General features: G+C 42.4%; 1 protein-coding gene across 3 annotated transcripts in view; it reads left to right on the forward strand.

Moving 5' to 3' along the window:
• The window catches only part of Erc2 (ELKS/RAB6-interacting/CAST family member 2), an 822395-nt gene that overhangs the window by 657790 nt on the left and 136715 nt on the right, over positions 1-27890 (forward strand). Inside the window, exon 19 of one of the 3 annotated variants that reach the window (XM_028754073.1) lies at positions 7008-7073. The exons of 1 other annotated variant lie outside the window; for it this stretch is intronic. In XM_028754073.1, coding sequence (XP_028609906.1) covers positions 7008-7034 — 27 coding nt within the window. In that variant the 3' untranslated portion in view covers positions 7035-7073. Of the gene's footprint in view, positions 1-7007; positions 7074-27890 lie in introns of those variants that run through there. One more of the 3 variants, XM_028754074.1, reaches the window with a different exon arrangement.

A 27890-nucleotide genomic window follows, 5' to 3' on the forward strand; every position in this document is an offset into this window, starting at 1 on the left:
AGCTGGAGCCAGTGATAGCCTTGTATGTCCACGGACCTGAGCTCTATGAGCCCCTTGATTCTTGCCCACCACTTCTTTGGTCACAAGTAGATTGGAAGACATGGTGTTTAAAACTCAGCAGATTGAAAAAATTAATATGTGAGCTAAGAAAGACAGCATAAACACTACCGTCCCATGATCATCCCAGTGCTGATCAGAAATTCTCAAAGCCACTAAAATATGTGCCAAATGGCCCATGTTATCTTCTCACCATTGGGAAGGAAAGGTGGAAATCTAATTATTTGCAGACTTTTAAGAGCAGAAGCTCTGGGATGACATTCTATGGGGCCACAGGTAACGAGGGACAAATCCTGCTGTTGGGAGAGATGGTTAAGTGTCTCTTTCCTCTGCTGGAAGTTGCATGTTCACCCAACCGTTCCAGGCCAAGGAAGAGGCCTAACACACGCACTGGGAAACTGGCTTTGCAGATTATTGCCAGACCTCTTTAATCTGGGTGTGATGTTAATTCCTCCTGTGTAAGCACATGAGGCAAGCCCTGATAAACATAGCAGAGATGGTCTTAATGTGTGGGAAAAAGAACATAGCTACTTGGTGTGCTGAGATACTGTGGACAGAAAAGGGTTTCAGTCAAAGGAAGCTACCACCTATTCAGGATTCTGTTCTTGCTCTGCTTAGGTTAAAGCAGGGTTTTTTCTCTTTACTGGTTTGTTTTAGTTTTATATTGTGTTCATAGTATTAGGGCTTCATTAAGAGATTTGTTGCCCTGTCTTTCCAGTCAGTGAGGCTTCCAGGCCCAGCCCACACTCCCCAGCCTGTCTGTAGGTGGAACTCAGGCTTGGCAACATCAGAGGCTGGGTTCTCTTTCAATGTGCTGCCTTAATCCAGTCACATTTGTCTAACAGGCAGCATGTCAACTCTCTATTGAAAGGGGGTGGCCAACCTTGAAGTGCCAGAAAGCCAGGAAATCCATTTTATATTGCTGAATACCACTGCCTCTCCCCCAACCCCCTTTAACTGATGTAATAAGGATCATGTTTGACTTATACACTCCAGGCACTTGCAGCTCTTCAAAGATAAGGGAACAGCTGAGGAAAAGGAGCTGGAGGCATCTTTTAATATACACTGCACTCACTCACAAAGCCTGAAAGTTATTTACATATATATATATGGCTCATGGCTCACTCACGAAATAATGACACTATCACATTCTGATTCGGTGTCTGTCCACTAATAAGCTGAGGAAGCTCTAGCTTTGCACAGCCTGGAGATGATATTAAAATGTTTAAGCATGACTCTCTACAGTATTAGCTTGTTTCTATACATGCATTGTATAGAATGGTGTCAGGGTTACACCACACAATTTGTTAATATACATGGAGTGAAACTCCATAATACTCCCAACACAAACAATGTGCCAAGTTGGAAATAGTTGAATTTTCACTCTGCAATGTCATCCTCCCAGCATCCCAGCCAGTATGGGAAGTGCATGGATCCATTTTTTTTCTCCATAAGCAACTCTAGATTTGGTGGCCCACCAGCCAGGAAATAATCCAACCAGAGCCATGTTCAAAACATAATTTTTACTGTGTTTAACAAAGCCAAGTGTTAATGACTGATAGATGAAGGAACAAAACTAAAGCCTGTCTTCACTCCTGTCCCTTTTTATGGCTATCTGGCAGTGGCTCTGCTCTTAGCAGATGTTGACTTTGCACTCCCAAACAATATTATCGGCCAACGGAGATTCCAGCAGTTTCTTCCTCAGCCCAGAGAACTGGATCTATTCACCAGGGACTGGCTTCTCCAAACTTCTTTCTCTTGAAAGAAATATTAAAAAGTTCTGTTATGGTGCTAAAAAATTTGAATGAGTGCCCAAAGATGCCAAGTTCAAAATGAGGGGGAAAGGCTGCCACCAAAGCATCTATAATATTCTTGGTGGCTTGGCAAAAGTGTCTCTGTAGTGGCCTTGCCCTGGGCTGACTGAGATCCAATCTACTTGACTCCACAGACTGTGCAATCTGCCTCTCACCTGAGAGGTGCCCCAGAGTGCCTTCTCAAACATGGACCACACCAGGCATCTCTCAATCAGCTAGGGAAGCATCCTCCTTGGCTAGGTGTGGTGAGAAGAGCAAAACAGACAAAGATGGAGAGGGCAGGACATTCAGTGGAGACATGGGCAGTGATCCTCACCTGGGCAACTCTAGAAGCCAGGCAGCATTTTCTCTCAGTGGGCTCGATTTCAAACAAAGCAAGAACAAAGCCTTGCATCCTTACTAATTTATCAATAGCTGTTTGGCTCCTATGGCTGAGAACCTGCCAAAGGGACTGAAGACACTGTCCTTCCCAAGAGAGACATTGAAATTTTTGCTGAGGTACTGTTGTTAAGGCCATGTGAACAAGTTCCACAGCCTGTGAGAACCTTTTTCTTCCAAGAATCAGAGGATCATGCCTAGGTTGTAGCATCAAACATCAGCCGGGATCCTCACCTTCTGGGGAGGAGGGCAGTGCACATTCCAGAGTTCTTCAGAGCTGAGCTACACAGAGTCAACCCACAGTACCAAGGGAGATCTAAATGGGCTCTCGAGGGTTTAGCCCTGGCAGAATCAGAACAGGACACTTTTACACTTGAACAGTCTAGAATTTTACCTTGGCTTCATAGCACCCTGCCAGGTATTCTTTGGTGGTTTGCCTCATCTTCCTCTTGGCTCAACTTCTTATACCTGTACAAAAAGCTACCTGACACCTGTGTCTGGCACCCATCTTGAAACTTGGTAGAGAAAAATAGAAGGCTGTTGTCACTCTCTCTGGCCTAGAGGAGGCACTGATAGCTTTGAAACAGCTCAGGAATGAGCAAGCATTTATACCTACAAAGCAAGAACATGTATGTGAGCCTGGCTGAAGCTTTCTTAGCCTTTGGGGAACATATCTGCCAGTGGGGCCTGCAGGTGATGTATGAGATCACAGCCATTCCTGACTCAGTCACCTAGGTAAAGATCTGATCCATGGGCATCCCTGGACAGGACAGATAAAAGACTAAGCAGTCTTTTGAGGGAATATTTGGACTTAAACAGGCTTTCTGCAGACCTGTTTGCCTTCATGCACCCTGCAGGGAGGAATATCAAGAGGATATAATTTTTAGGAACCTAGGCTCAGTACTTGTTATGAGCCCCACACTGTAGCCCTACTTTTGTGACTTGAAGTTTCAGAGAACCTTATGATCAAAAGTAGAGGTCAGGGAAAGTCTTGAAATGGTTCACACTGACCTGATCCCACACAGTAAGATCTGAACAGGAGGCCAGGCTAACTTCCTTACAGATAGTAGTTAAATTCCCACAAACACCATGAGCTACTCATTGAAACTCCCTGGATTCCACCCCCTTTTCTGGTTAAGATAAGTGTGACAATAAAGTGTTCATTAGGAACTTAATCCTCTAGTTTTAAGAAAAGAAACCAATCTAATAACCCAAGAAGGACTACAGATGTTTTAGAAAATATGCCCAGGAATAGGCCTGGTTTTGCCTACCTTCTGTACCTAACATTAAAAGGTAGAGAGCAATTAAAGGCTTAGCCAGGGTTATCATGCCAGGCTATCAGGTTCCTGTTCAGACCTTTCTTGATGAGCTAATAAATTCACCCACATACTCACTCATACACAACAGCAAGCCTTTGACTTGTCAACAATGACTGAGTTCTTCTGCTTCTAGATCTTGTCATCAACAAACCCACAGTGAGCAGCCCATCTAGGCAGGAATTTGTTTTATCTCAGTATTTAGAGAATCCCATTAGAGCTGGGCATCTGGATTGTAGGGTTTCTATCCAGGCCTCTTGTCTGTCACATTGTCCTTGAAGCTGTAGATGCATCCTGGGGTTGTTTGACATTCAAGCCTCCCCTAACCTCAGAACTGGCTGTTTTGTGGTCTCTCTTCTCTGGGCTTCAATCCACAGAGCATGTTCCCAGCTTCAGATGCTGTAGACAAAAGCAAACAGATGCCTGATGGACCAGAGCGGTCTCTTCCCATCCAGCTATTTTGGCAACTTCCGTCAGAGCAATTGCTCACAGAGGACACACCAGGGATCAAACACCAGTCATCATCTAGAAAAGCCACTGCAAAGTAGATCTGGAAACAGAATTACCAGAAGAGGAAGCAGGCTCAGTAGATGCATTTTAAAACTCCAAGCATCCCTAAATGATGCGGTAGCAAGTTAGGGATCAAGCATCCTTATAGGTTTTGTTGATGTTTGTTCTTGTTTTTTTCTGATCCTCGGATTTACATTTCTGTCTGGTAAGGTGTCTGAAGAGCTTAATATTTGCATAAAGAGAGGCAAGCAGGGAGCAGTCAGCCAGCTGCAAATGTTTGGAAGACATGGAGCTGCCTCTCGGATTAGCGCCTGCATCTTTGTTTTGTATTCCTCAAGTGGACACTCACTCTGACCCAAAGCACTTAGTGATGAGGGTCAGTTCATGTTTATGTTTGAAGACAAGAAAGACAAGCAATGGCCACCATTTACCTTTCTATTTTCTTCTAAAACTTTGTTCAACATTGAAAATGAACTATTTTAAAATACATAATATTCTCAGTTCATAAGAGGAATTTGTCCACATTTCTACCATGTTAAATGTTCGCTGAGTTTATATTGGGCTGTCATATTTCTTTACTTTATCCACTAGCGTACAAGACATGGATCTCAACATCTGGTTTTTAATAACTCTCGACATCTGGGAGCTCCTTCTTATTCCTATGGTGGACGAGGAACAGTAGTGATATTGGCAGTGTATATTTTCAAGCTACAGCTCCTGTCTGTTTCAATCATAATTAATTACCACTCTTTAATGTATTTAATTTGCTAAAAGTGATTTGCATTGGACCACACTTCACTGTTAGGAAAGCAGGGGCAGATTTTGGTGGCATTGGCTTTCTTTTTCTTTTTTTTTTCTTTTGAAATTGAAATCCTATCCGAATGGACTTGGAGCAAACTCCATGTAAATGTGCTGTTGGGTTTTAAATGCAAAATGAAATTCATTGCTCTGCAAGCAAAGTTATTTGACAGCCATTTAGGAAGCGGTCAGCAGGGGCTGTGGGCTGCATTTTACAGAAAACCGCCAATTTTGTTTTGTAACTGGCAAATTGTAGCATCTTTCCATGCCTGGGAGTTTTCTTACAGAAGTGACTTTGGGGATCAAGAACCTTATGATGAAAGTCAGAGAATATGTAAACATATCCAGAGAATATGTTTACACACACACCCACTGAAAAATTCTGCATTGAGTTGTACAGGTTGCTAGGTCCTCAAGCTTACTTAATACTGCCCTGGGGTATCCTGCTGGAAAGTTTTCCTCTTTATTAGCGTGAAAGGAACATCAAGTTTGCTTTTCTCCAGAGATAGAGAGGAAATTCAGTGAGTGTGACAATATACTCTCCTCAGTCCTGGAGGGATAAAGAAGTATGTTGCCAGAATACTGGCTAGTAACTACATATGGTCCCCCAGATCGATGACTGCACTTGTTTTCTGCCAGGATATTCCTATCGAAACTCTCAAGTGAAGATTCATACTGACTTATCCTGTTTAAACTCCCCTGATTGACTCAGGACCCATGGGGGATTCTCAAGTTTTGTGAAACATTTTCTTTTTTCTTTCTTTTCTTTTTCTTTCTCTTTTTTTTTTTTTTTGGCAGTCTGAAGTCTCTGGACCTTTTCTCAAGATAATATTTTAAATGCATAAGAGAAACAAAGGAGAAAAAAGCTTTATTGGGAATCAGTTCAAAGACTACGAGTCTAAATCCTCAAGTAGATAAAAAATTATCTTGGCTTACTGATGTATATGAAACCACATACTGAATTGTATGAAATTCCTGGTCTTGGAGGTCTAGGATAGTGGCATCTCCATATGATTCAACCTACTACTTCAGCCAAAACCTGCAATAGTACAGCCCCAAGTATGAAGGAACATTCCAAGTCACTTTTCTCTTTCTAGCTTTCAAAATAAAACAAAACAAATAAACAAAAAAAAGAATAACAACAACAAAACCCAAATTCTGACAAACTCTGTTGTCTTTAGGGTATTGTTAAAAGTATCCTGCTCTCAGATGATGTGGGAAACAGCATGTGGACCACTCTGCCTTACCTGCTTGTTCATATATACCCTGTGACAGGGAGACTTGTTCACAGATGAGACTTTGACATAAAGCATATACTATTATCTTCAAGAATTTGGTTTCCCTACTTTATTGGCTACTTCTGTATGAGAAGAAATTGGCCAGAGCTATTTCAAAAACATTTTCAACCAGAATACAAGCCAAATTATTTTCTGTCTACCCATAGCTGAACACAGTGTTAGATTAAACAACATCCTTTCTGCAGGCATTTCTCAGAAATGAAAGTTTATACTTTTTATAAAAAACGGATTTTTGGAAAATCAATTGTTCAACATGTTTACACCTTTCTATATGCCAAGCACCAAACAGAGCCTGACAATTAAGACTGTAGAGTGCTGGAAACATTATAAAATAACCAATGTGAGTTACTACCTGCTAAAGAGTGTATTCCACCCAAGCAAATAGGTTTTTTTTAATTCTCCTTCAACTTTTATTGATACTTTAAGCTTAAGAGAAATTAAGGGTATTTGATTACTATAATTACTTCTCTGCTTACTTTAAAGGCTTAATCCACTCCTTAGGCATATGCAATTCAGATTGCATGCTTTCCAAAAAAATAATCATCTGCTAATGTAGACTAATTTTAATCTTCTAATCCAATCTTGACAGAGTCACAGCTTGAGAGGGTGGAATGTTTTTGTGTGGGGTTGCCATAGATACAAAGTTGGTTATGCATTTGACAAGCCAGTGATGTGGAACTTAAGTTACTATGGGTTTTTTTTTTCTTGCTCTTTAAGATGAAACAGAAAGTGCAGATTCATGTGCCTTTCAGTACATGTTGGTGTAACTAACCTTCTCTTCTTTCATTCTGGCGCTCCTCCTCTCTGTGCTCCTCCCCACCTCGGGCCGGCCGCAGGATGACGAGGAGGGCATATGGGCATAGCCGGGCCTGTAAACCAAAGTTCCAGTTTTGTTTTGAGGGGTGAGAAACCATCTTTTCTATCATTTCTCTTTTAAAAACAAAAAACAAACAAAAAAAGAAACAAAAAAGATTGCATTCTAGTGTTGTATTGTGTGCGTGCTCAACTGTGCTTGCTGATGTTTGTGACTGTGTCCTGTGCTTGCTACTGTGTTCCATGAACGCAGAATGGCCGCGTGCTCTGACCATTCCCAAGAACCCAGTCCATCCACCTTGCCTCCCCACCCCTCCATACCACCACATTGTTACTCTGCCTTGTTGGGGCTGGGTTTAGCACGATCCAAATGTTTCTATATCATTTCAAATGTAAACTGTGCCCTTAGGATTGGTATACACTCTCCTAAGGCATGATTGGAGACTCAAAAAGTTGATGCAATTCTCCAGTCACAGTTTGCAGCCGACTGCTTGCTTTACCAGATATACCAGTATGGTGTGACTCTCGGGTCCTTCCGGTCGTGTCAAATGTTTGGCAAGGAATAAGGACAATAAAAGCATGTATCTTCATGGAGCTGAAATTGTCATCTCTAAGAAGCCTGTTGAATGGATTGTATTGTCTCTTCTGTGGCAGTTCTGAAGAAGACATGAGGATCAAGGCATAATCGTGGTGAATGGGTAACTGTAACTCTTCCAGGCAGTTAGAATGGATGTGTCACTATAGGAGCCTTAGTGGTATTTAATCTGTGGCTTTTATTAAAACTTGTGCTTCTAAAAGGATTTGCATTATTAATGATGTGCATCACATTTTATAGGAGGCTTTTGCTTTTTTGAAAAGCTGATCTTAGCAGTGAAGAAGTCTCCTTTTATTGTACTTTGCTTTGTTTTCTGTACTGTAATTGAGTAGGGGTGTGTGTACCGCACACACATACCGCACAGTTAGGAATGGAATACTGAGCTCTGGCTGCTGGGAATTGTTCTCCAATACACCATGAACGTTTACCACCGAGTCAGAACTCCCTGGAGTTGAATGTTCATAGGATGACATGGGTATGCCATTGAACTTGATGACATTACATATGTCATTTTGTTCAGAACAAGGGATGTGGTAGACTTTGTGCTAGGGTAATTTTTTCTGGTCAGAAAAAATTCATATGCAGGTCTTTGTTCTGGGATAAACATGAAATATCATAGTGCCGGCAAACCAACATTGAGACAACTCTGAATAACAAGATGTATTTTCTCAAAGCCTGTCTTCCTGTAGTATAGCAGTGAAGTTCATGAAAATTTAACCCCAAACTGGTATGGTTTACCCTTGGGTACCAGATTTACTACCATGTTTCACTTCTTTGTTTAACCTGCTGTAAGTTATATGGATGTGCCACTTGTCTTTGATTGTTCCGGTGGCAGGAAAATAACAAGAACTAGTTTGGGCATAGGAAATCTGTAGGCATAGTAAAGATGTCACCCATAGAGCCATGCCATGCCAGTAAAGCCTATAGTTCAGAACCCTCATCTCTTCTTCTTCCTGAGTGAATGGGAAGCCAGTGTTGGTAAGAACACTCTAGATGCTGAGGGGATCAGAAGGAAAGTTTGTTCATGTGAAGAGATAGTGACACCAAGATGTCACCAACAGCAAGAGTCAAAACCTTAAAGGCCTGTCCAGGGAAGATGTAAAGAGAAACAGCATTGGAAAGACATGATATAGGAAAGCAGGTATATTTACCTAGAACAATATTAAATGAAACAGGTTTCTAACATTGAAAAGCAAGCATGAGACATTTACCATCACACATATCAAGGATGCGTATGCAAAGGACAGCTCCACAGATTGGGGGATGATCTTAATGTGCCTGGTGCTTGGGGCTCTTCTGTGACGTGTTCTTTTTACAATCAGCAAATGTTAGGGTGCTAGGCTGTATTTATATCTCTTCTGAAATGATGGTTGTCTACACAGGAGTCAGAACATTTGTCCTGCTGCTTCTCTGTCCCTCTCAGAACAAAACCAGGTCTGAGATCCATAAAACACCTTGATTCGCTCAAAGCAATGTAGAGAACAGTGTTAAGTCCCTGTCGCTTACTGCTCTTTCAAGTCCCCAAACCCAAACACTATGCATCCCAGAAAACAACTGTCTTTAGAAAATTAGTGGCTATATTATTCTACTTCAATATGTTATAATACATTTTATAGACTTCTGGGGAAAACTGCTTTCTTTCTGTAAGGCACCTTTAAACAAGTGTGCTCAGATACCATCAGGCTTTTAAGGTTAAATCTTTAAGAGTTGAAATAATGAGATGCTGGGGGAATCTTCTATTTTTGAACAACCATAACATGTTTCTAGTTGTATTACCATCTCTCGGGTCTAAAGAGACATTAAATTTATAACTAAAGATGAATAATAACGATGCATTTAAAAACTAACTGTTTTGAATGTATTGATTTATAACCCTTATAGAAGAAACATTACATCATGCTCTTTGTGTAGGCATCCGGTATATGCTTATAGCAGTATTGGAGGGCTTTGCTTCAAACTGGAGTCCTGGTGCTGAAATGAATCATAATTTACACCAAATTGTTCTAAAATTTATAACAAGTTGGAATTAGCATAACAGCCCACCAGCTCCTCCCTCTATCGCCACTTCTGAATGGGAGGCCCAGGCCTGATTTATTTGTGTTCCGTGATCATCCAAGAGTGGTATTTTATGAGAGCAAAGTGTACTGGGAAAGTTTGCTTTTCTAAGGAGTTTCAACGGTCCCTAGAATTAACCTTGCTCCACCTTTAATCCTTGTGGTCAGGCTTGGTTTTATCAGGTTGTGGTCTTGTACTTTGAAGGGGTGGATCCACTCTTAGTTTAAAGGTCTGAAGTCAGCACTGTGAAATGCTTAAGATTTCTCAGTGAGGGGATTCTATGTTTTCATTTTGTAGTGAAACCCACAGACTCCATAGTCAGGGCAGCTTGTACGCAGCATGTATTTCTGCCCTCTGGGCTGCAGCTCTGTACTCCCTTGCTCTCCTTCCCTCACACCAGTTGGTAGAGCATCCCTGTTTCCTGATGCCTAGGATCTACCTTAGCGATGCCTTTCCAGCAAGTTGCCCTTATGGGCATTCCTATGGTGTGTGTTTGCAATAATTGTCCTTGGACTATCCCCCTCAACACATGTACTTTTAAGTGTGCAAATGTGTGCAAGGAGCCTGAACTCTATCATCTTCCCATTTCACGAAACCAGAAAAGGCAGCTGTTCCACTCTACATTGCTTTCCTTAGGGAAAACCCCTGGCTGTGTCGGTCTTAGGGATCAATAAATAACTTTTCATCTCCATTGATAAGGGTGCTTTTTTTAGGGTCTTAAGTAGTACTCTTTGTCTGTGAACACTCAAGGAGAGGGGACAGTAGGAGACTAAGTTAAGGTTCCCTGAGACCTAGTACCACATTTGCTTTGAGGTGCTCTTGTTATCTTATAATCGAGCAGGCATTGAACACCACTTTTATTTCTCAAATCATACCTTAGGGATACCTTTCTCTGTTGAAAGTATATGTGAATTTATGATCTGATTGATACAAGTGCGGATGCAGGATCTGGTGTGGGATCATGATGCTAGTACATATACCCTGATACAAATGAAGAATTGGAGCTGTGTGACATGATCCACAGATGAAACATTCAAACATAGGCAGAGGGTTTTACACACGGATGCAGTGCTGGAAAGGCCAGTGGAACTCCCAGCTCATCTAGCCCTAGGGAAGATAGAAGACTAGGAGAAACTGCTGGAGTGCAGTTTGTATAGTCCTTGCTTCTCTTTGCATACAGCAGACCTGTGCTTGACCTGGAGTTGGAAAAATGAAGTGGCTGGAAACAAGCCTTGCAAGAAGTGTCTTGCCCTTCCTCTTCGTCTGGGGTTTTCCCTCCTGCCTCTTCTATGGAATAGTTACTAGTGCTTCTGTTTGGCTTAGATCTCCTATAGATATTGGGCTAATGTAGCTGTACCCTGTACTGTTAGATATTAAGGCATTCATTCATTCATTCATTCATTCATTCATTCATTCATTCAAACTCACATTTACTTATTCATCAAATAGTTAAGTTCTTGGTTACCTGCAAGGGTAATAATGATGAATAAATTAAATGTGATGATCCCCTGTGAATCTGATCATGTAACTAAGGAAAATAGAACACAAATGATTAAACACATTAGCAGTCATCTTATGACTTTTCATCATTGCTTAGGTAGACACCAGGAAGATACAGATTGCAGGAGGAACTCATTGGATAAGGATATTCTGTGAGTTTCCCATAAGAAAGTGGGTTTTAAGCCAAGTCTTGAAAAAGGGAGAGTCAAGGTATACCATGCGTATGTATGTGCTTAGGAAGTAGTTACAAGCAGGTGCACAGAGAGCTGGGAACAGGAAAAACTTCAGTTTAGGAAGCTGTAGCTCTTGAGTAGAGGACAAAAGAGAGAGGGGTGGGGAGATGGGAAAGGGCGAGACCGCATAAGGCCTTTAAAGCCAAAGAAAAAGCTAAGACTCTAGCCTAAGAAAAATGAGTAGACATTGGAAGACCTTAAGCAGGGCCATGACATAATTCAGTGTTTGTTGTAGATGAAGAACAGTCTTGGCTGCTATGTAAAGGCAACGTTTTCACGGCAGGAACGCAGAAGGAGAGGCCGTTCCATCATCTGAGAGAATTAATGATGCTGACCCCGGGCTGCAGCAGTACAAATGCAGACAAGTGTACAAGTTGGAAAAAAGACTAGGAAGTGAAGCCAGGAGGACTGGATGAGGAGGTCAGAGAAAGGATGAAACTGAGAAGGCCTCTGTGGGTGTCAAAGCTACAGAGGCCTTTGGAGGGCGGAGGGCTGAACTGGGATCCAGCGCTCTTTTCTCCAGATGTCCAGTCATCTTAGCCAAGGCACATGGAGGCTTCCGACCTGTGCTCTCTCCCGTTTGCCTGTGTAGCAGCATGGGAATCTTTGGCCTCTTGTTGCAGTGATATGCAAGCTGAGTTTAAAGCATGGCTGAAGTCCAATTTTAAGAGTACAGCTTCTCTGTCTCTGAAGAAAAGGAGAAAACTTGATTACCAATGATTTCGAAGAGATGATGCCTCCTTGTGGCACAGGCTGGCACTCTCAGCTACTTGGGATGCTGAGGCAGGAGGATCACTAGTTCAAAGTCATCCTGGGCAACTTAGTGATACCTTTAGTCAAAATAAAAAGTACAAATAAGGACTAGAGTTATAGCTCAGTGATGTGTGTTCTGCTATACACCAAGTCTATGGACTTCTTCAGCACCATACGAAATATTAATGATAGTAATAAGTAACAGGATGAGGAGATGTGTTTGGAGAGGGTATTCTGCAGAAAAACAAAGCTTCAGAGGTTGTAGGATGCCAGCAGGTCCCTGCAGAGCTGAGAACAAAGCCACCAGGCTTCCAGCTGTCTGTCCTTAAGCATGACTCATAGGGACTGTCTCTAGTGCTTGGCATCCAAAGCAGGTATGATAACTTAAGAATTATTAATACTGTTCTGCAGAAGAAGATTTCAACTCTCTTTGCAAAACCAACAATGGGAAATACCCAGAAGTAATTTTGAGGTGTTATAGAATAGTCATGATGATGTCTCTGATTCCAGTTGCAAAAAATCAGTTTCTGATGGTTTTAAGCTTCATTTCTCTCCCCATTGCTTCTAATGCTTTTAAATTATTCCCCTGGAAGCCATCTGTATATTTTTATCATCTATATGAGCAGATAGAAAAAGCTACTATTCAGAGGTAGAACTTGAACATCCTATTCACAGCCTTTGAATTCCATGTTTTATTGATAAAACAAATGTAATGTCTTCAGTAATGGAGACAGGTAGAGAAAAAAGTACAGTTGTTGTTTTGGAAGGATTTAGGTTTATCCACAACATTTACATTTGTGTCACAAACCCTGTAGAGTCTATAGACCTGCTGCTGTAGTTAACAGAAATCCATGTGGATGTGGGCACATTCCTTCAAAAGAGCATCTGGGATCCTCCATAGCCATTCAGAGGTCTAGGGAAGAGCCACTCACCATTATGATTTCTGAATGTAGGCAGACCTGGGCTTTGACCCAGCACTGCTGGGCTAGGCTGGGTGATCTGTGCAGTTGCCTTAATGGTCTGGTTCTCTATTTCCTCTTTTGGCGGACGTTGTACCTCACAGGACTGTGCTAGGGACCAGACAAGCTGAGCTTGGTATGGTGTCTCACTATGCCTGGGGCTCAGTCCTAGGTAGATTATAACTGTATGTTTTGCTCCTGGGCATAGGTAAGTGTAATTCTATCTACCAGCTAAGGAAAGTGATTGCCACCTTCGGGCTAGTGAACTGGGGAGGTGAGATAAAAGGCAGAAGAAAGGAGAATTAAAACTGAAAAGCAATTCTTATGAACACAGATAAACCTGAGCTACCTCCATGTTCCCTAGCAGGTAAGTTTACCTCACAAAACACACCGGTTCCAATTAGCTTTTGTTTTTCTTACTTTGTTCTGTCATTGATACTTGAATTGTAGGTTTGTCCACGGTTTTAACCAGGGGTTTCTTTCAAGTAAGAGAGAAATCTAATGAGTAACATAAAAAGCCAGTGAATATTTAATTAACAGTTGTGAAGCAGTGAGTTGGAAGGGAGCAAAGGGCCATGATGTCTCAGGCTGGCTGTCCCTGTGGTCCACTGTACTGGGCTTAGAGCTAAGGTAGGAGATCTCCACTAGGGTAGAGAATAGAGGACAGCCATGCTGTGGATTTTCTAGAACTCGTTGGTATTACCTGGTACCTGGCACGGTTGTGCATATTGGCTTAGGTGTGACTACACTTTCAGAACCTGGAACCTGGCTAAGAACACACAAACAAACAGTAGTGATAAATAGCCATGGGCTAGACTTAGCAGGAAGCTAGCAGAGTATTGTGGCATTATGCTATATCCTTCCTCTGCCAGGGATGGTGCGTAGAGAGGTCTCTGCCCACCCACACCCCATCTTGTCATCTGCTTCATTGTGTGGTGGTCTGGTCTAACTTAACCTCTTTATTAATGATCTGTAAAGGGGTGTAAAGAGAAGTGAGAGACGCTGCAGATGACACTAGTTTAGGAGGTGTTGGAGTGAGGTTAGAAAAATCATACAAGTAGCCCAAAGAAGGGTAAGAATGTGGAGGAGAGGAGCGTGCAAACCTTGGAGGAATCCAGATGCTTACATCTGACAAAATTAAGCTGAGATGAGTAGGTGTAATATGAAATCCTGAATTCCAAAAAGAGGGGAAAAACTCCACACACTGGAAAGTTCAGCCTATGAGTGTACCATAGGTTAGAGCAGGAAGAGGTCCCAGAGTCAGTGCTGAGAGATGTCAGGGTCAGTGAGCCCTTACTGTATTGGTAGATACCAGAACAATAGGCTTTATCATTTGTAACAGTCCCACCTCATTACATTTGCCTTGTAATTAGGACCTCATGCATTGTATGCGTTGTTTCTCAGAGGATCCCCATTTCCCAGAAAGATGAAGGAAGAGTTTACAGAACAGAGGCCCTAGATGGAGGCAAGACTTCATTCTGCCCTGTACATAGATTTGAGTTCCCCCACAGCATCAGCAATTGATTATGAGGCCAGTGTGGCATTTTCAATGACAGTATTCAGGATTCTTCCTGGGATGCTTGCAGACTTAGGAAGGTGGCAGCTCTTGTCCCTTGCCGTACCCATTGCTGCTAGATATTCCCAGAGGTCACTTTGCAGTCATATGACTGATGGGCACCGTCACAGGTTGGAGCATAGTTTTCTTCTTCATTCAGCCTCAACTCTTTTCAGACATTTCCACAAGCTCTCCAACAAATGGGGAAGCCAGATAACACCCACTATAAGAATGAATGGCTCCATGCCTCACTGGCTACACCAACCAGAACTGTTATTTTCCCTTCTGCTCCCCAGCCTCCTTTGCCAACAGTTCCCATATGAGTGACTCTCCTCCTTTTCCTGTGACTTCATTCTGCCCTGGCAAGACACTGCAATAAGAATATGTATTCCTTTCTCTTTGTTTTCCAGAAAATAATGTTAATAGGAAGAACAATAGTATACAGCACCTGAAATCTTCTATTGAGCCAAGCCTTAAGCCAAGGGGTTCATCCTTTCGGGATAAAAGGTCTAGGTTTCAGGGCAGATCCTGTTCCATAACCATTGGGCCACATTCGCTTTACTGCTGCGCTTAGAGCTATTACAAGGTAAAAATAAATTCACCAAAAAGAGCCTGAAGTAGGCACCCCTCCAATCCTTTCAACCTTTCATGAAGGTTCCTGCATGCCTAGGGCTGCCCTGGCTTGATTGACACGACATTGAGCATGCTCACAAGTCAGGCCCTCCTTGTGGGTGTGTTGGTTGGTGGTCACAGGGTATAGGCAATTTCAGATTCTGTCTGTCCTCAAGAAGAATCTTAGGACCTCTGTCACAGTGGTAGGGACTGCTCTCCTGGAAACATCTATAAGAAAAAGTGTTATACTCTTTGGAAGAGAAGGTCATGTCTTTCAATGAACCTGGTAAACCCATTCAACCTAGAATAAAAAGGAAATGTCATTTGTAACTAAAGACATCTCAATGAACTTTGATGAGAGGAAACTCAGGACAGAGTTCCAGAATATGAGTTGCAGTTGTCACCTGCACTAGACAGCAGTGTTCCCTCCAGCCACCCTTCGTTTTTGCTGTTTATTACTCTTTTTTGTAATAGGAAAAAAACTCAGAAAGTTTAATAAGGAATCAGAAACAAATTTTAAAATTGTCATATGGAGAAAGTACAAATTCTAACCTTGTAATTTTTGAGGTAAGGCTAAGGCCTTGTCACATTCTACAGTAGGGCCAAGAGGCCAACTCTCCACAATCCCAAGAACAACGGAGCAAGAAGCACCGAGGCTCTGGTGCAGCATAGACTTAGTTCAAGTTGTGTTTCCACTCTTAGGCCTTAGAAAGCAATAATACTAGCTCCTGTGATGGTTGTCACAGAATCTTACCACTTGCCTCTCTTTCCACATGCATGAACTAGAATCTCTTTATAGCTTTGACACCTGTTTAGCTATCAGGCTGACTGGAAAACCAAGGCCCACACAGGTGGGCAGGCTGAGGTTGGCACTCTGGGTCCCTCTAGGCATGCAAATAGCAAAGAGGACTACCACTGACCAGCTGATCTATTCTTGGCAATGCTCTGAAGGGTCCTTGTCCCTGTTGGGTGTGAGATGGGCTATAGGAGCCTTGAATCATCTTGTAGTATAATGAATAGACTGAATGATCACCTAGCTCCTCCCTTGTCTACACTCTGATTTCTGATAGCTGCCATTATAAAGTAGGTCTCCTTTGCCTTATAGAACTGATCTGTAAACCGATTCTTCTAGTCTCAGCTCCGAAGGCTGTTGATTTTGGTTGGTTTTATGGTTTTATTTATTCTGTGTTCTCATTCTTTGGCACCAGGCCCAAGCTTGGGAACATGATGAGAGTCATAAGAAATCCTTCTCAGTCTTGTATCTCTGAGGATGGGCAACGAGCTGGGAAACTAGAGAGCAGCCTGCTTTCTTCTGAGAAGAGAAGGGCGTGGCTGCAGCCTTTCCATTGCCAATTTCCAATGCTCTTCAGGCTCCTGGGCCCTCAATACAACAGGCACAGTAGAGATTTATCTTTCTCTCCTTGGAATGAAGAGTCAAAAAAAGGGCAAAGGAGGAAGCACTTGAGGCCAGGAGCAGCATTTGCCCCTACTAATGCAAGTTTTGGGGCTGGGAAGATTTTATAAGCCAGATAAGGAGCTAGCAGTGTGAGATACCCCAGAAAACTTTTTCATGATCTTATTCTTAAAAGTTATAGATACATCCACCTGTTAATGGTAGCCAAGCTGTTAAGCCAGCTACGTTTGCTTATTGGGTGTACATGTGCTATGGACTGGCTCTGGTCATGCACCAGAAGCCTGCGGGGTCACATGTTTGGTGTCCCATGGTGAGTGTCCTACTTGAGTCAGGGGTCAGGCTCTAGGAGGGATGAGTGAAGATTGCTGCTGTCTCCTTAGAAGAGGATGGCAAGCCAGCCCCCAAAGTTCTCCATCTAGACACTCATCTTTTGAGAAAGCCATATAGTCCACTCTTGTGGAGAAAATGTTCCATGTTCTGATTTTGTCTACTGTCTGACTTACTCTATGAGACAAGCAAGAAGGATACACACACCATACTTACTTCCTGAGCAAATAAAGTGATATTGAGACCATTGAGGTTTGTCCAGGGCTTATCAGACAGGTTTCCTTCTTTGTAGATGTCTAAGGTTCAGGTTTGAACCTTAAACATGAGATTGGTCAGCTCTTCCTTCTGCTTGGCTTGTCATTACCTAAGAATACTCTGATTGGATAAGAAGAGTTGCTGTTTCTTAAAATAATAGTAAAAGTCCACTCGGTCCAAATGAGTTAAAACAAGATGAAACTAAACAGACCTCCATAGATTTCTACATTGCAGTCTTTCAGGTGGCTTGGATGGCCAGTGCCCTCAGAGTAGAACTCCAAAAGACAGGAAGGTCATTGCTTATAACTCAACTGATCTTGTCTTCCCAGGCCTTGCATTGAATTCGGGGATATAGAATGTGTGGGAAAGTGGTGTTTTATCTATAGATGATGTATGCCTCCCTTAAAAGGCTATCAGGACAGTCTTTTGGCCTTTGCAGTAGGGTTGGGAAGAAGGACAAAGCATGACAAGGTGAGTTGAGGTCTCAGATGCTTCTACGAAGTTCTGCCATTGTAGTATCTAAGCAGCCAGCAGCCAGCAGCCGGATGGATAGGGGAAAAAAAAATATGGTGAAATTCTAATGTAAACTGAATTGGTAGACAGTGACACAAGAATTTCATACAAATTTCATGAGTCACAAATTGTTCTTTTGATTTTCTTCCCCCATTGTTTAAACGGCTCCACCCCTTACCATTTGCCAAGCGTAATTGGCTTTCACCCAGCGTGCTGCTATCTGTAACCATTCCGAGCGCTTTCACCTCCTCACCTGGTAGCTACTACATGGGAACAGAGAGGAGAAATCCTTGCTCAGCACATGAGTCCAGAATCTGAGGACTGGGGTTGCAACCAAGCATGTCTATCTCCAAAGCTGCTCAGTGGATATCTTACTTGCTGCATTGGCTTGAGTTGTATCCCTCACGTGACCTTTCCAGATCTCAGCTTTAGGCTTCTCATCCACCCCCTTTCCCATGAGCAACTGAAGACAGGCCTTTTGTGCTGAGACTATGAAGTAAGCAAAGGTTCCCATCTCCTTCTTCTTCGTTGCCAGACTCTTTCCCACTAACCACTTCCTCATTCTCATGCCCTCTTCCAACACCTTTGCCTCTTCATGTTCATCCTTTTCCATGAGTAAAACACTCATTCTGCCTGTAGAAATTTTGGGGGATTGAAAATGGGATCTGTGTATTCTGGAGCTTGCCCTTCCTGGCACATTATTTAATACCGTGAATCTCAGCATTTTGATCTGGAAATAGGGGGCTGGTCTTTCCCTCTCCTCCTACCTGAAGTTCTTATGAGGCTCCAGTGAAATAACTGTGTGTCATTTTTAGCTTTGAGCGTCACCTCCTCTGACACTCTATTGCATGGCAGTGCAGTGTCAGGATGTCTAGAAAGATTCGTTAAGCACTACGAGACAGTAAAAGGATCTGAGGATCTTACTGTCCATCTCCTAAGCTGTGTTGAGAGTGAGCACTTATCTACCTGTTGTCCCTGCTCATCAGTGACACATTTTACCAATGGGACAAATGAAACCCATCTTCCTATATATTTTCATGCTAAGAATGGGTCATATCTAATTCTCACAGGGGCAAGCAAGCAGTCTAGGCAATAAAAATTGTATACTCACAAGTTCCAGACCCTATGCCTGGACATTCACAGAAAACTAGCATCGTCAGTGGCCTGTTGGAATTAGGTTAGTGAAGACGCTTAGAATATTCAGGTATTTAAGAAAGATCACCATGCTTTAAAGTTAGGGGAGGTTCTAATGAATACCACCAACTCAGCAAGATTATAAGAAAGAATTCTAAAGCTGCATTTTTTTCTAGTCGCTGCTGTTGTTATCTCCCCTGACCCTGAATAGATAAAGGAAACATTGGAAACAGCTCGCTGAGAAAGGCTGGATTGTATTTCCTTCACCTGAAGAAAAGCATGTGTGCACTTGCTGGTGGTAACGAATTCTCAAGAGGCTTCAAAGAATTGTGCAAGCAGGGCATAGTCTGGTAGATGACAGGGCTTTGTGCTTCATGTTGCATGGCTGCTAGCAGCTGGCATCCTTCAGAAGTTGTGTGAAAGTGGGTAGAACTTACTGCAGACTTCTGAGAGAGGGTTAAGGAGACTTTGTACTTAAGTCTTAATCTCACTGGGAAATTTTAAGGTGAAAAATGTAATTATATCCGAAATGCCCACTACCACAGCCAAAAGAATGTCTCTTCTTTGGAAGGTCCTTTGTTGATGAGATTAAAGGCTAAGCCCCTGTTCCCCTGCCTACAAATTATTCAGATTATTTGAAAAGAAATGAAGGAGGACACTGGGAGGGAAAAGAGTCACATACCAGGACTCTTGGATGAGGCTTAACTAATGCCCATATGTTTAATAACTAGTTACACCAATATTTGTCGAGTACCTACTATGTGCAATTCAACAGAAACTAGACAAAGTCCCTTCTTTTGACTATGTTACCCAAATAATGAATTTTCTTGTTTTCTTATTTCTTTTGTTTATTTGTTCTTTCTTTTTTTTCCAGGAAACCCTTGTACCTATACAGCCCCAAGGCTAAACTTGAACCTTTTATCCTTCTGCCCTTACTTCTCAGGTGATGGAATTAGCAGCATGTCCTAACTTGACGAGTACAATCAATATTTTTAATTATGTCAAAGTAAAGATGTGATCATAAAAATTCAAAACCATCCTGTTTAGTGTCAGGTGACTTCTTAATTAATAAACTAGCATCGAGTGGGTTTTTAAGTATCAGCTTGAAGAGTTCCAACAGTTGACAGAAAGATGCATGGTGTGGCCTGAACACCAGCACTAGATGAGGTAAAGGGTAAGGTACAGAGGAAGTAAAAGGAAGACAGGAAATGGCAGTAGTGTTAGAATGTGGGATAGTAGGAACCGGCAGACCCCACTGGAGTCCCGTGAACTATATAGCCATGGATCCAGAGTCACAGTGATGAGTTCCATTTCTCCTGGGTGGAAAGTAGCCTACATCAAAAGCTCTCTGTCCACACAAGGCTGTACTTACTTGTCTTCTGTCACAGCATGACATCTCCTCTTTCCCTGAGTTGAAGAGAGGTTAAGTCAGGCTTCTAAGGAGGTGGGGAAGCCTGTCTGGAACTTAGTTATGTCATTTACCACCCCATTTTCTGCCTCATCCACATTCCTGTGTGACTGTTAGGCACCATTATGGAAGAAGTGTTCTGAAGACTCAGCTCCTAAGCCTCATGAAAAGTCTGACCCCACACAGGTTAATTTCTAAGAGTTTGTGCATCAGCTGACTCATAATAAGTCAGCTGGAAAAGCAAATACTTAGATATATTTATACATATGAGTAATTGTGCACCATATATCTTATGAATACACATAGTATCGTGTACGTTAAGCATTGTGCTAAGCGCTCCATCTAACCAACAAAAGCCTAAGTCACGTTATTAAAACTCCTCTACTTGTGGAAGGGCTGGGGGGAGTGATATAAAGTAAGATGATAGTTAACAGTGTAGTAGGGCAAATAGTGGCACAGGAAGAAGACTTATTGATCTCCAGCCCAGATATTTTAGAACTGATTTTGCTTAATTAAAAACTACTAAAACAAAACAGATAGGGAAGCTAATATCCATTGATTGAGGTCGTTTTGTGAATGAAATCTTTAAACTATGTAAAATGGCTAATGCTATGAAAGCAGCATGCTAGCTACACTGATAAATGGAAAGCTTTGAGAATATTCCAGAGATAACTGCTGAAGCCTTTGAAGGATTTTAGAGAGGGTCGTGTAAATTATTTGTTATGCTTGCTTTCAGTTAAAACAAAAGTTTCCTCTATGCCAAACCCTGCTCTGTATGGACAAATACGGTAGGTGCCTAGATCAGCCATTCTTAATTCTGAGATCCCTTACCCTAGATAAAATGACCAAATCATACCACACGACAGCTTTTGAAGCCCTATAGTCTGCTGTTTAACTTCCAGCTTCAGAAATAATAAGGGCAACTTCCCTGAATCATTACACTGCCATATAGCTTAGCATTTGTTATGTACCAACTTCTTACCCCCCAACAAACTCATGAGGCAGGCCCTCTTAGCAGTTCTAATTTCAAGCTAATTAGACCCTAGGGAGTTCATGAAAATTGTCCCCAGTGAACTGCAGACAGTAAACAGTGGAGCTTGTTTCTATGAATGGACAGTTGCCCCCTGGTATGCAGTATTCCAGGTTTATGACCTTTGTACTATTAACAATCAGGACTAGATACCTCTTGGTCTTGCATAAGGTATATTGGGGGATACTTAAGAACAGCCATGAGCCTCTGGATGCTGGATCCTAGTAGCATTCCTTCCCCCTCCTCCAACCCCATGTAACAATGAAAACTGATTCCAAAGATTGCTGACTGTTCCCTTGTAGACAAAGTCTCCTCCCCCCCAATTGAAAATACCATTTCTACTTATAGAAGCAATGTACATACATGGTCTAGAAGAATTCTTAGAATGTTCACTTAGACCATTGTTGAACTTTGATCCACTAGCTGAAGCCACTTCATACACTTTACATCCAGGAAGCCAGTGCTTTGCTGTTCAGAGGAAGCATAGCTTCCGTGTAGAGCAAAGGAAGGGAGGGAAGCTTTCTGAACACGAGGGCATGGTGGATGGAACACTAGTCAGGGTGTATTATTGGGTGGAGGTGCAGAGAGTTGCATGATGTTCTAAAGAGGGAGACACTGTTAGACTTCAGTGCACAACTTAGAACAGACAACACCAGACCAAACGGTTCCAAAGGGGGGGGGGCAGTTATTCAGGGCAAAGGGCAAAGGTGGGGGAAGAGAGTTAGAGGAAGATGGTGGAGAAAGAGGGCAAGGTCAGGGAGTTCTGCCCATTTTATATGGGCGGTGACGTAGCCTCTCCCAGGTGAAGGTGAGGTAGCCAGGTGGATTCTGGGAGTGTATGGCGGTTGCCTTGGCAACGATGTAGGGTCACCTAGGGCACCTAGATTTGATGTCACTGGGTTCGGGTCTGATACCAACAGACACCTGACACAAGAATGTAGCAGATCCCACCTCCTGCTCCAGGCAATGACTGGGGCATCCCTAGAGTTCACAGGACTGGTTTAAACCCTACTCCAACACTAGCTGTTCTTAGAACCTGGGCCATGTATTTAATTTAAGTGTTTCTTCTCCTACAAAATATAAACAATATAATGTTAGTTTCTACCTTACAGTAGAGATGGGAGTTCTAAAATCATTATCTATATCCTATAGACTTTTATCATGTGTCCTGCCTACTGGGTCTGAAGCTGTGGTATTAAGCTGCTGTGAAAATGGGGTCCGGACTCAGACTGTCCAAGTATAAACCCAGCATGGCCATGTGTTCTCTGTGCGATCCTGACATAGCACCTCTGCCTGGAAGAGACTCCAGCTTCTGGGTCCTCATCCCCAGGCCCTTTCTCCTAGAGTTCATCTTTTTGAGCCAGGACATAATCAGGAGCTCACTGCCCAGTGCTGAACAGCAAGAAACCTTGTTAGCCTTTGCACCAGGAAGATACTTCCCCTTAGCATCTTTCCTTCCCATGGCTACCACAGCAGAATATCAAAAGCTTGATCAAGATGCGGACAGAGTGGTGTCCTAGTGCTGAGAGGTTGTCTCTCTGTTCTGTGTCCCCTGGATTTTTGGTGGCTTGTAGGCAATCTCCTCTGTTGTTCCTTAACTTGTAGTCTATCATCCTCACCTTCTATCTTCATCTTTTCATGCAATCCTTCCTGTTCTCATGCTCTACATCTTCATCCCTCTCCAGAAACACTCCTTATGTATCTAAAAAATAAAATCACCCTGAAACTTCCCAGACTCTGCCTAGGTGTATTGTTATTACCTCCAGTATTTATACAGAATAAAATGAGGTGGTGCCACCTGAGTGAGAATTTGGCATCTGCTCATGGGGTCTTGTTTCTCCATCAAGAATTGCCTCTCTCCGTCAAACAGAGACCTGCTGCTAAAGTTTTCAAAAGATCCCTGTGTTGTGAGCTTTGAGCAAACTTGATCTTCCAGGTTTAACTTAAATATTGTTTCCATTTTGAAGCTTGTCATGTGGGTGTACCACAAAGCACATTTGCTTTCCACACCCCCAAGCCCTGGATGGAGGTATGTATGCAGTAACAGAATACCAGGAAGAAAGAGGGAGTTTGAAATGTATCCCAGCTCTAGGCCTGTGCAGAGACAAAGCAGGATGTAAGTAAAACCATTACTTCTCCCTCCTGATCAAAGGCAAGATGCTATCCCCGCCCCCTTCCCCACCACCCAGAAAGCAATTAACACAGCCTGGCGGTTCCTTGGCAGTGATGGCATGGCGATTCTCAGCTCCGGACCAGTTCCGACTCATGGGACTTGAAAGTGGGGGGTGGGGAGGACCCTGTGTGTGCAGGTTGAAAAAAAATGCAGGTTTACATATAAAATATATTATAAAGTTCTGGTGGAGAAGCAAGCACACCAACTTAGCATGTTGACAGATGATGCCTTGCATTGGCCTTTGGTACCAAGTGAGATCAGAATTTAGCAGCAGAGCCTAAAAGATTAACATTGTAGGAATCAAGTAGACTCGGATAGTTTTTAACATCCACATGTAATCTTGTTAAATGTAGATTTTGATTCCTCTGGGGCCCGGGTGGAGCCTGATGGTCTGTAGTTCTGCCATTTGCCCAGGTAGATTTGCTAGAGTTAGAAAGAAAAAGAGGTGACAAAGTCAAAAGACAATACACCTAGTTAGATGGTGTGTCCTTTGCTTTTCTGGCATCTTGCTCCCAGGTGACATTCACGCTGACATGAGGACTTCACTCTTAATGGCAAGGTTGTATATCAGAAAAAAACTATGAAAGTCTGATGAAAACAGTGAGGCCAAGCTAGTAGATAAGCATCTGGTATAATTTAGAAACCAGCTTATGGTTTACAGGGTAGTAACACTGTAAACTGTAACTGACTACAGACAGAAAAGAAGCAGCAGCAACCAGAGGCAAGCATCTATCCTTCAGAAACAGGTTCCTTGCTTTCTTGATCTTAAAATTCTGGGAGTCGCTGGGGTTATTTCTGTCTGCTTTCTTTACTTAGCCACACGTTGAGTTGGAGAATCCAAACGTAAAAATCATTAAAAAACTCAAAAATACTAGTTAAATACTAATAACGTTTTGTCATAGTCTGCCTGCTGTTCTGGTCCTGCCCCTAAGACGAAGAGGCCACCACAGCTTTCTCGCATCCTGGCCCCCCTGACATGTGATCTGCAGGGACTGGAGGGGGCTTCATTTACACTGATGTTTGACAGGCAAAGCCAAGACTCTTTGCCTTTGAAGATGAAGAAATATTCCAGCTCCTTTGAGGATACCAGGCCACCAGAACAGCCACTTGTAGAATGGCCTGAAGGTTGATGCAGGAAGCTTAGCCTGAACTTACCCTGGCTCTTGAATTCCTCTGCCAAATGGGCAGCCATTGCAGAGAATGAGCTTCTCTCTCCTCTGAGCTCTTCTGCCATGTGCAGCATAAGAGGCAGATCCCAGGGGGCTACACATGGTTAAGATCTGGTTTGTAGGATCTGGCTTTGCAGAGCCCTCTTTGTTTTGTTCTATTTTAAAATACAGCAAGGTTGCCTACATTCCAGATCTTCCTTGCCTGCGCACTATAATGAAAAGCATTTCCTTCCTGCCCATCCACAGTAAAGACTGGGCAGAATCTTATATATACTGGGTTGAGTCATGAGTTTAGTAGACTTGATTTAGTTGGTGGCGGGAGGGGCGGGGTATGCTTTCCCATCTTGAAAAGATCACTTGCTTAATTCTTAAAGTATGTGTTGATCACCTACTGTGTGCTGAATCTAAAGAGCTTCTCTCACTGCCTCTCTGATCGGAATTCTACTCCAAGGCTGTCTGTCAGTGATTTTACATTTCTCTTCAGCAGTGTAACAGGCCCCTGGTGACTAGTACATGTGTCCCTTGTGTGCTTCTACAACATATGCATGTTTATGCAATAATGAAGCATTCACCACATTGTATGATGCAGGTTCCTGGTATTTTACATTTCTCTCCTCACAGCTCCTCTGGGTAACCATTCTACTTCAGAATGGTTGGACCTACCTCATTGTTTTCTAGTGGCCACAATAAGTGTTCTTAGTATTATAAGGAGACCCCTGCCAAGGCTAACTTCACTGTCCAGTTACTAGATATTTACATTGTCATTCTTGGTATAATGGTTAAGACTGGAGAAAGTGCTTTAATATGTGCATTTTAGGCATATTTGAAAGTATTTCTTCGAAACAGAAACCCAGGATTTTAATGTTTCATGTGAGATGGATCTGATGAACTGATGAGAACATGGTTTTTTGCCAGTAGGAAGAAGCATTCTGATTGGTGTCTTGAGGTTCTTAGCCTATGCTGTCCTGTTGGGATCAAGTTAGGATCCACACCCATTCCCTAGATTTAGACCCCAGTACGTGACACTGGTCAAACTCCATGCATAAAAACTTAAAATTTGTAACACTTGAATGCCTTGAAGTGGTATAGATTTCATTGAAGAAAAAGTAGAAAGAGAAGAATAAAGAGGATTTCTCCAATAAATGTTTTTTTTTAACTCCAAATTGAACTAAGCTTCAGTCTCCCAAGGAAAGCACATAGGCTCATTCTTTTGGTGGGGAGGGGGAGGAACGGAGAGGAGATAATAAAGTTCCAAGCTAAGTCAGATCCAGAAATAACAAAAGAAAAAAAAAAAACAAGCAAATATTGTGTTCTATGCAGGCATAGATTTTGATTCAATTCTTAAATGCAGTGTCTAGGAGATGATCAGCAGGATGTAAAGATTCTGTCCTACAACCTCTATCCTTTGATTATTTGGTCAAAACTCAGCCATGCATGGTGTGTAGCGACTTTGCAGATAGAATGAAAATTTCACCTTAGTACCATTTAAGGAATTAAGGAACTAGTCTGTTTTCAAACAAAGTATTCTGAATCATTTACATAGATCTTAACACTATAAAGTAGAGGAGGCAGCTGAAGCTGAGGGTATATACCCAGTGGGAGAGCAGATGTTCTACAATTATTAAAGCCTGGACTTGATCCATAGCACCAAAGGAGAAAATAAATGGAAGAGGAAAGCAGAAAGGGGTCCTATGGAAGGGCAAAGAAGAGAGGTATAGAAGAAAAAGAGGTTGGAGAATTCCAAATGAGGAAGGAAAAGCTCCCTGAGAAAGGGACCCTAACCAGAGGCCCTGGGTGGCCTCTAGAAGCTGAGACTCCCGGCCAACCACCAATACTCCAAAGTTCTGCGGCCACGTGGAGCAGACTGCTGCCAGTGACCTGAAAGAGCTGGAAAGCAGAATCATTCTCTGAGTTTCAGAAAACATGACTGTCTGGCTGACATCTTGCCTTTGGCCTTGTGAGACCCAGAACAGACAAATAGCTGAGCCACACTCTGCCATATTTCTGTCCTACAGAACTCGGGAGTGAATGATAAATGGTGGGGTAGGCGGTGTTAAGCTCTTAAACATATGGCCATTTCTATGACAGCAACAGCAAAGTAATGCACTCAGTTGGGCTAGCATCTTAGTATTCAGCAGAGCAGAGACAGGTGGTGAGATGAGCTGACACCTTTTCTTTCTCTATAGCCCCTGAAGCAGGGAAGGCTGTGTTATGCTGTGAAGAAAAGCAGTATGTCTAAATGTAGCCAGCACAGTAAGGGCTAGAGTATAGTCTATACCTTATTATTTACAATTGCCCTAGAAGAGCTGATGCTTTTTTTATTATTTTGTTATTATTTATTATATTATTATAATATTATTATTATGTTTAATTAGTAAGAGTTTTGAGGTTCATAGAGGTTACAACCCTGGGGCAAGTGACAGGGCTGTGACTCAGGCTTGCATCTTTAGGACATCACACTCAGACTTCAGACGTGAATACAGTACACCACCCCAGTAAATGTGTTAAACTATTGCAAACACTCACCATCCAGAATGCCTTTTGTCACATAAAGCCTTTGACCCTGTTTTAATGCCCTTGGAATATCATACCATCAGACTGTGAACGAGGAGGGAAAACATTTCTAAGTGAGATGGTCAAAGACTTCCCGCTTCCCTCCCCGGGTCTTTGAGTTGAAGATAGTATACATCCAGGTTTCTTCTCAATTCCTTGGGGGTCCCTTTGGCTCTAGACTGTGTCAAAGATCATTCTTTCCTTACACCAGTCACTTAATTCCAGGGTTAAAAGCTGAAAAGGAGACATGTATACCTTGGACGTAGCATCCAGAGCCGAAAGGAATGTCAAGTGGAATAATTACCCAAAATTACTATCCTTTTATCTCACGGGGTAAGATGTTGCTGTGCTGATGTAACCTCAGTTCTCCTTATAAAAATATGGTCTTACATTCAGCCAGAGAAGATCTGAGCATGTGTCATTCTCCTCCTTGTTCTCATTCATTCATGCATTTAAATATGTAAATATAGGAACTGGGCTTTTGCAATATACCATGGTTTGCCCTGGAAGCTGAATATATACAGTGATGAGTAAAATGAGCTCCTTATCCAAGGATCTTCCAAGCAAGTGAAGGACAGCTAGAAAAGCTAACAGTTGCAGGTCAGTACTAGAGGGCATCTGGATACCAGCGTTAGACCCCCGGCTAAAGGTAAAAGGCAAAGAAGTGT

Source organism: Grammomys surdaster, unplaced genomic scaffold (genome assembly GCF_004785775.1).
Source record: "Grammomys surdaster isolate TR1022 unplaced genomic scaffold, NIH_TR_1.0 125979, whole genome shotgun sequence".
Classification (NCBI taxonomy): Eukaryota; Metazoa; Chordata; class Mammalia; order Rodentia; family Muridae; genus Grammomys; species Grammomys surdaster.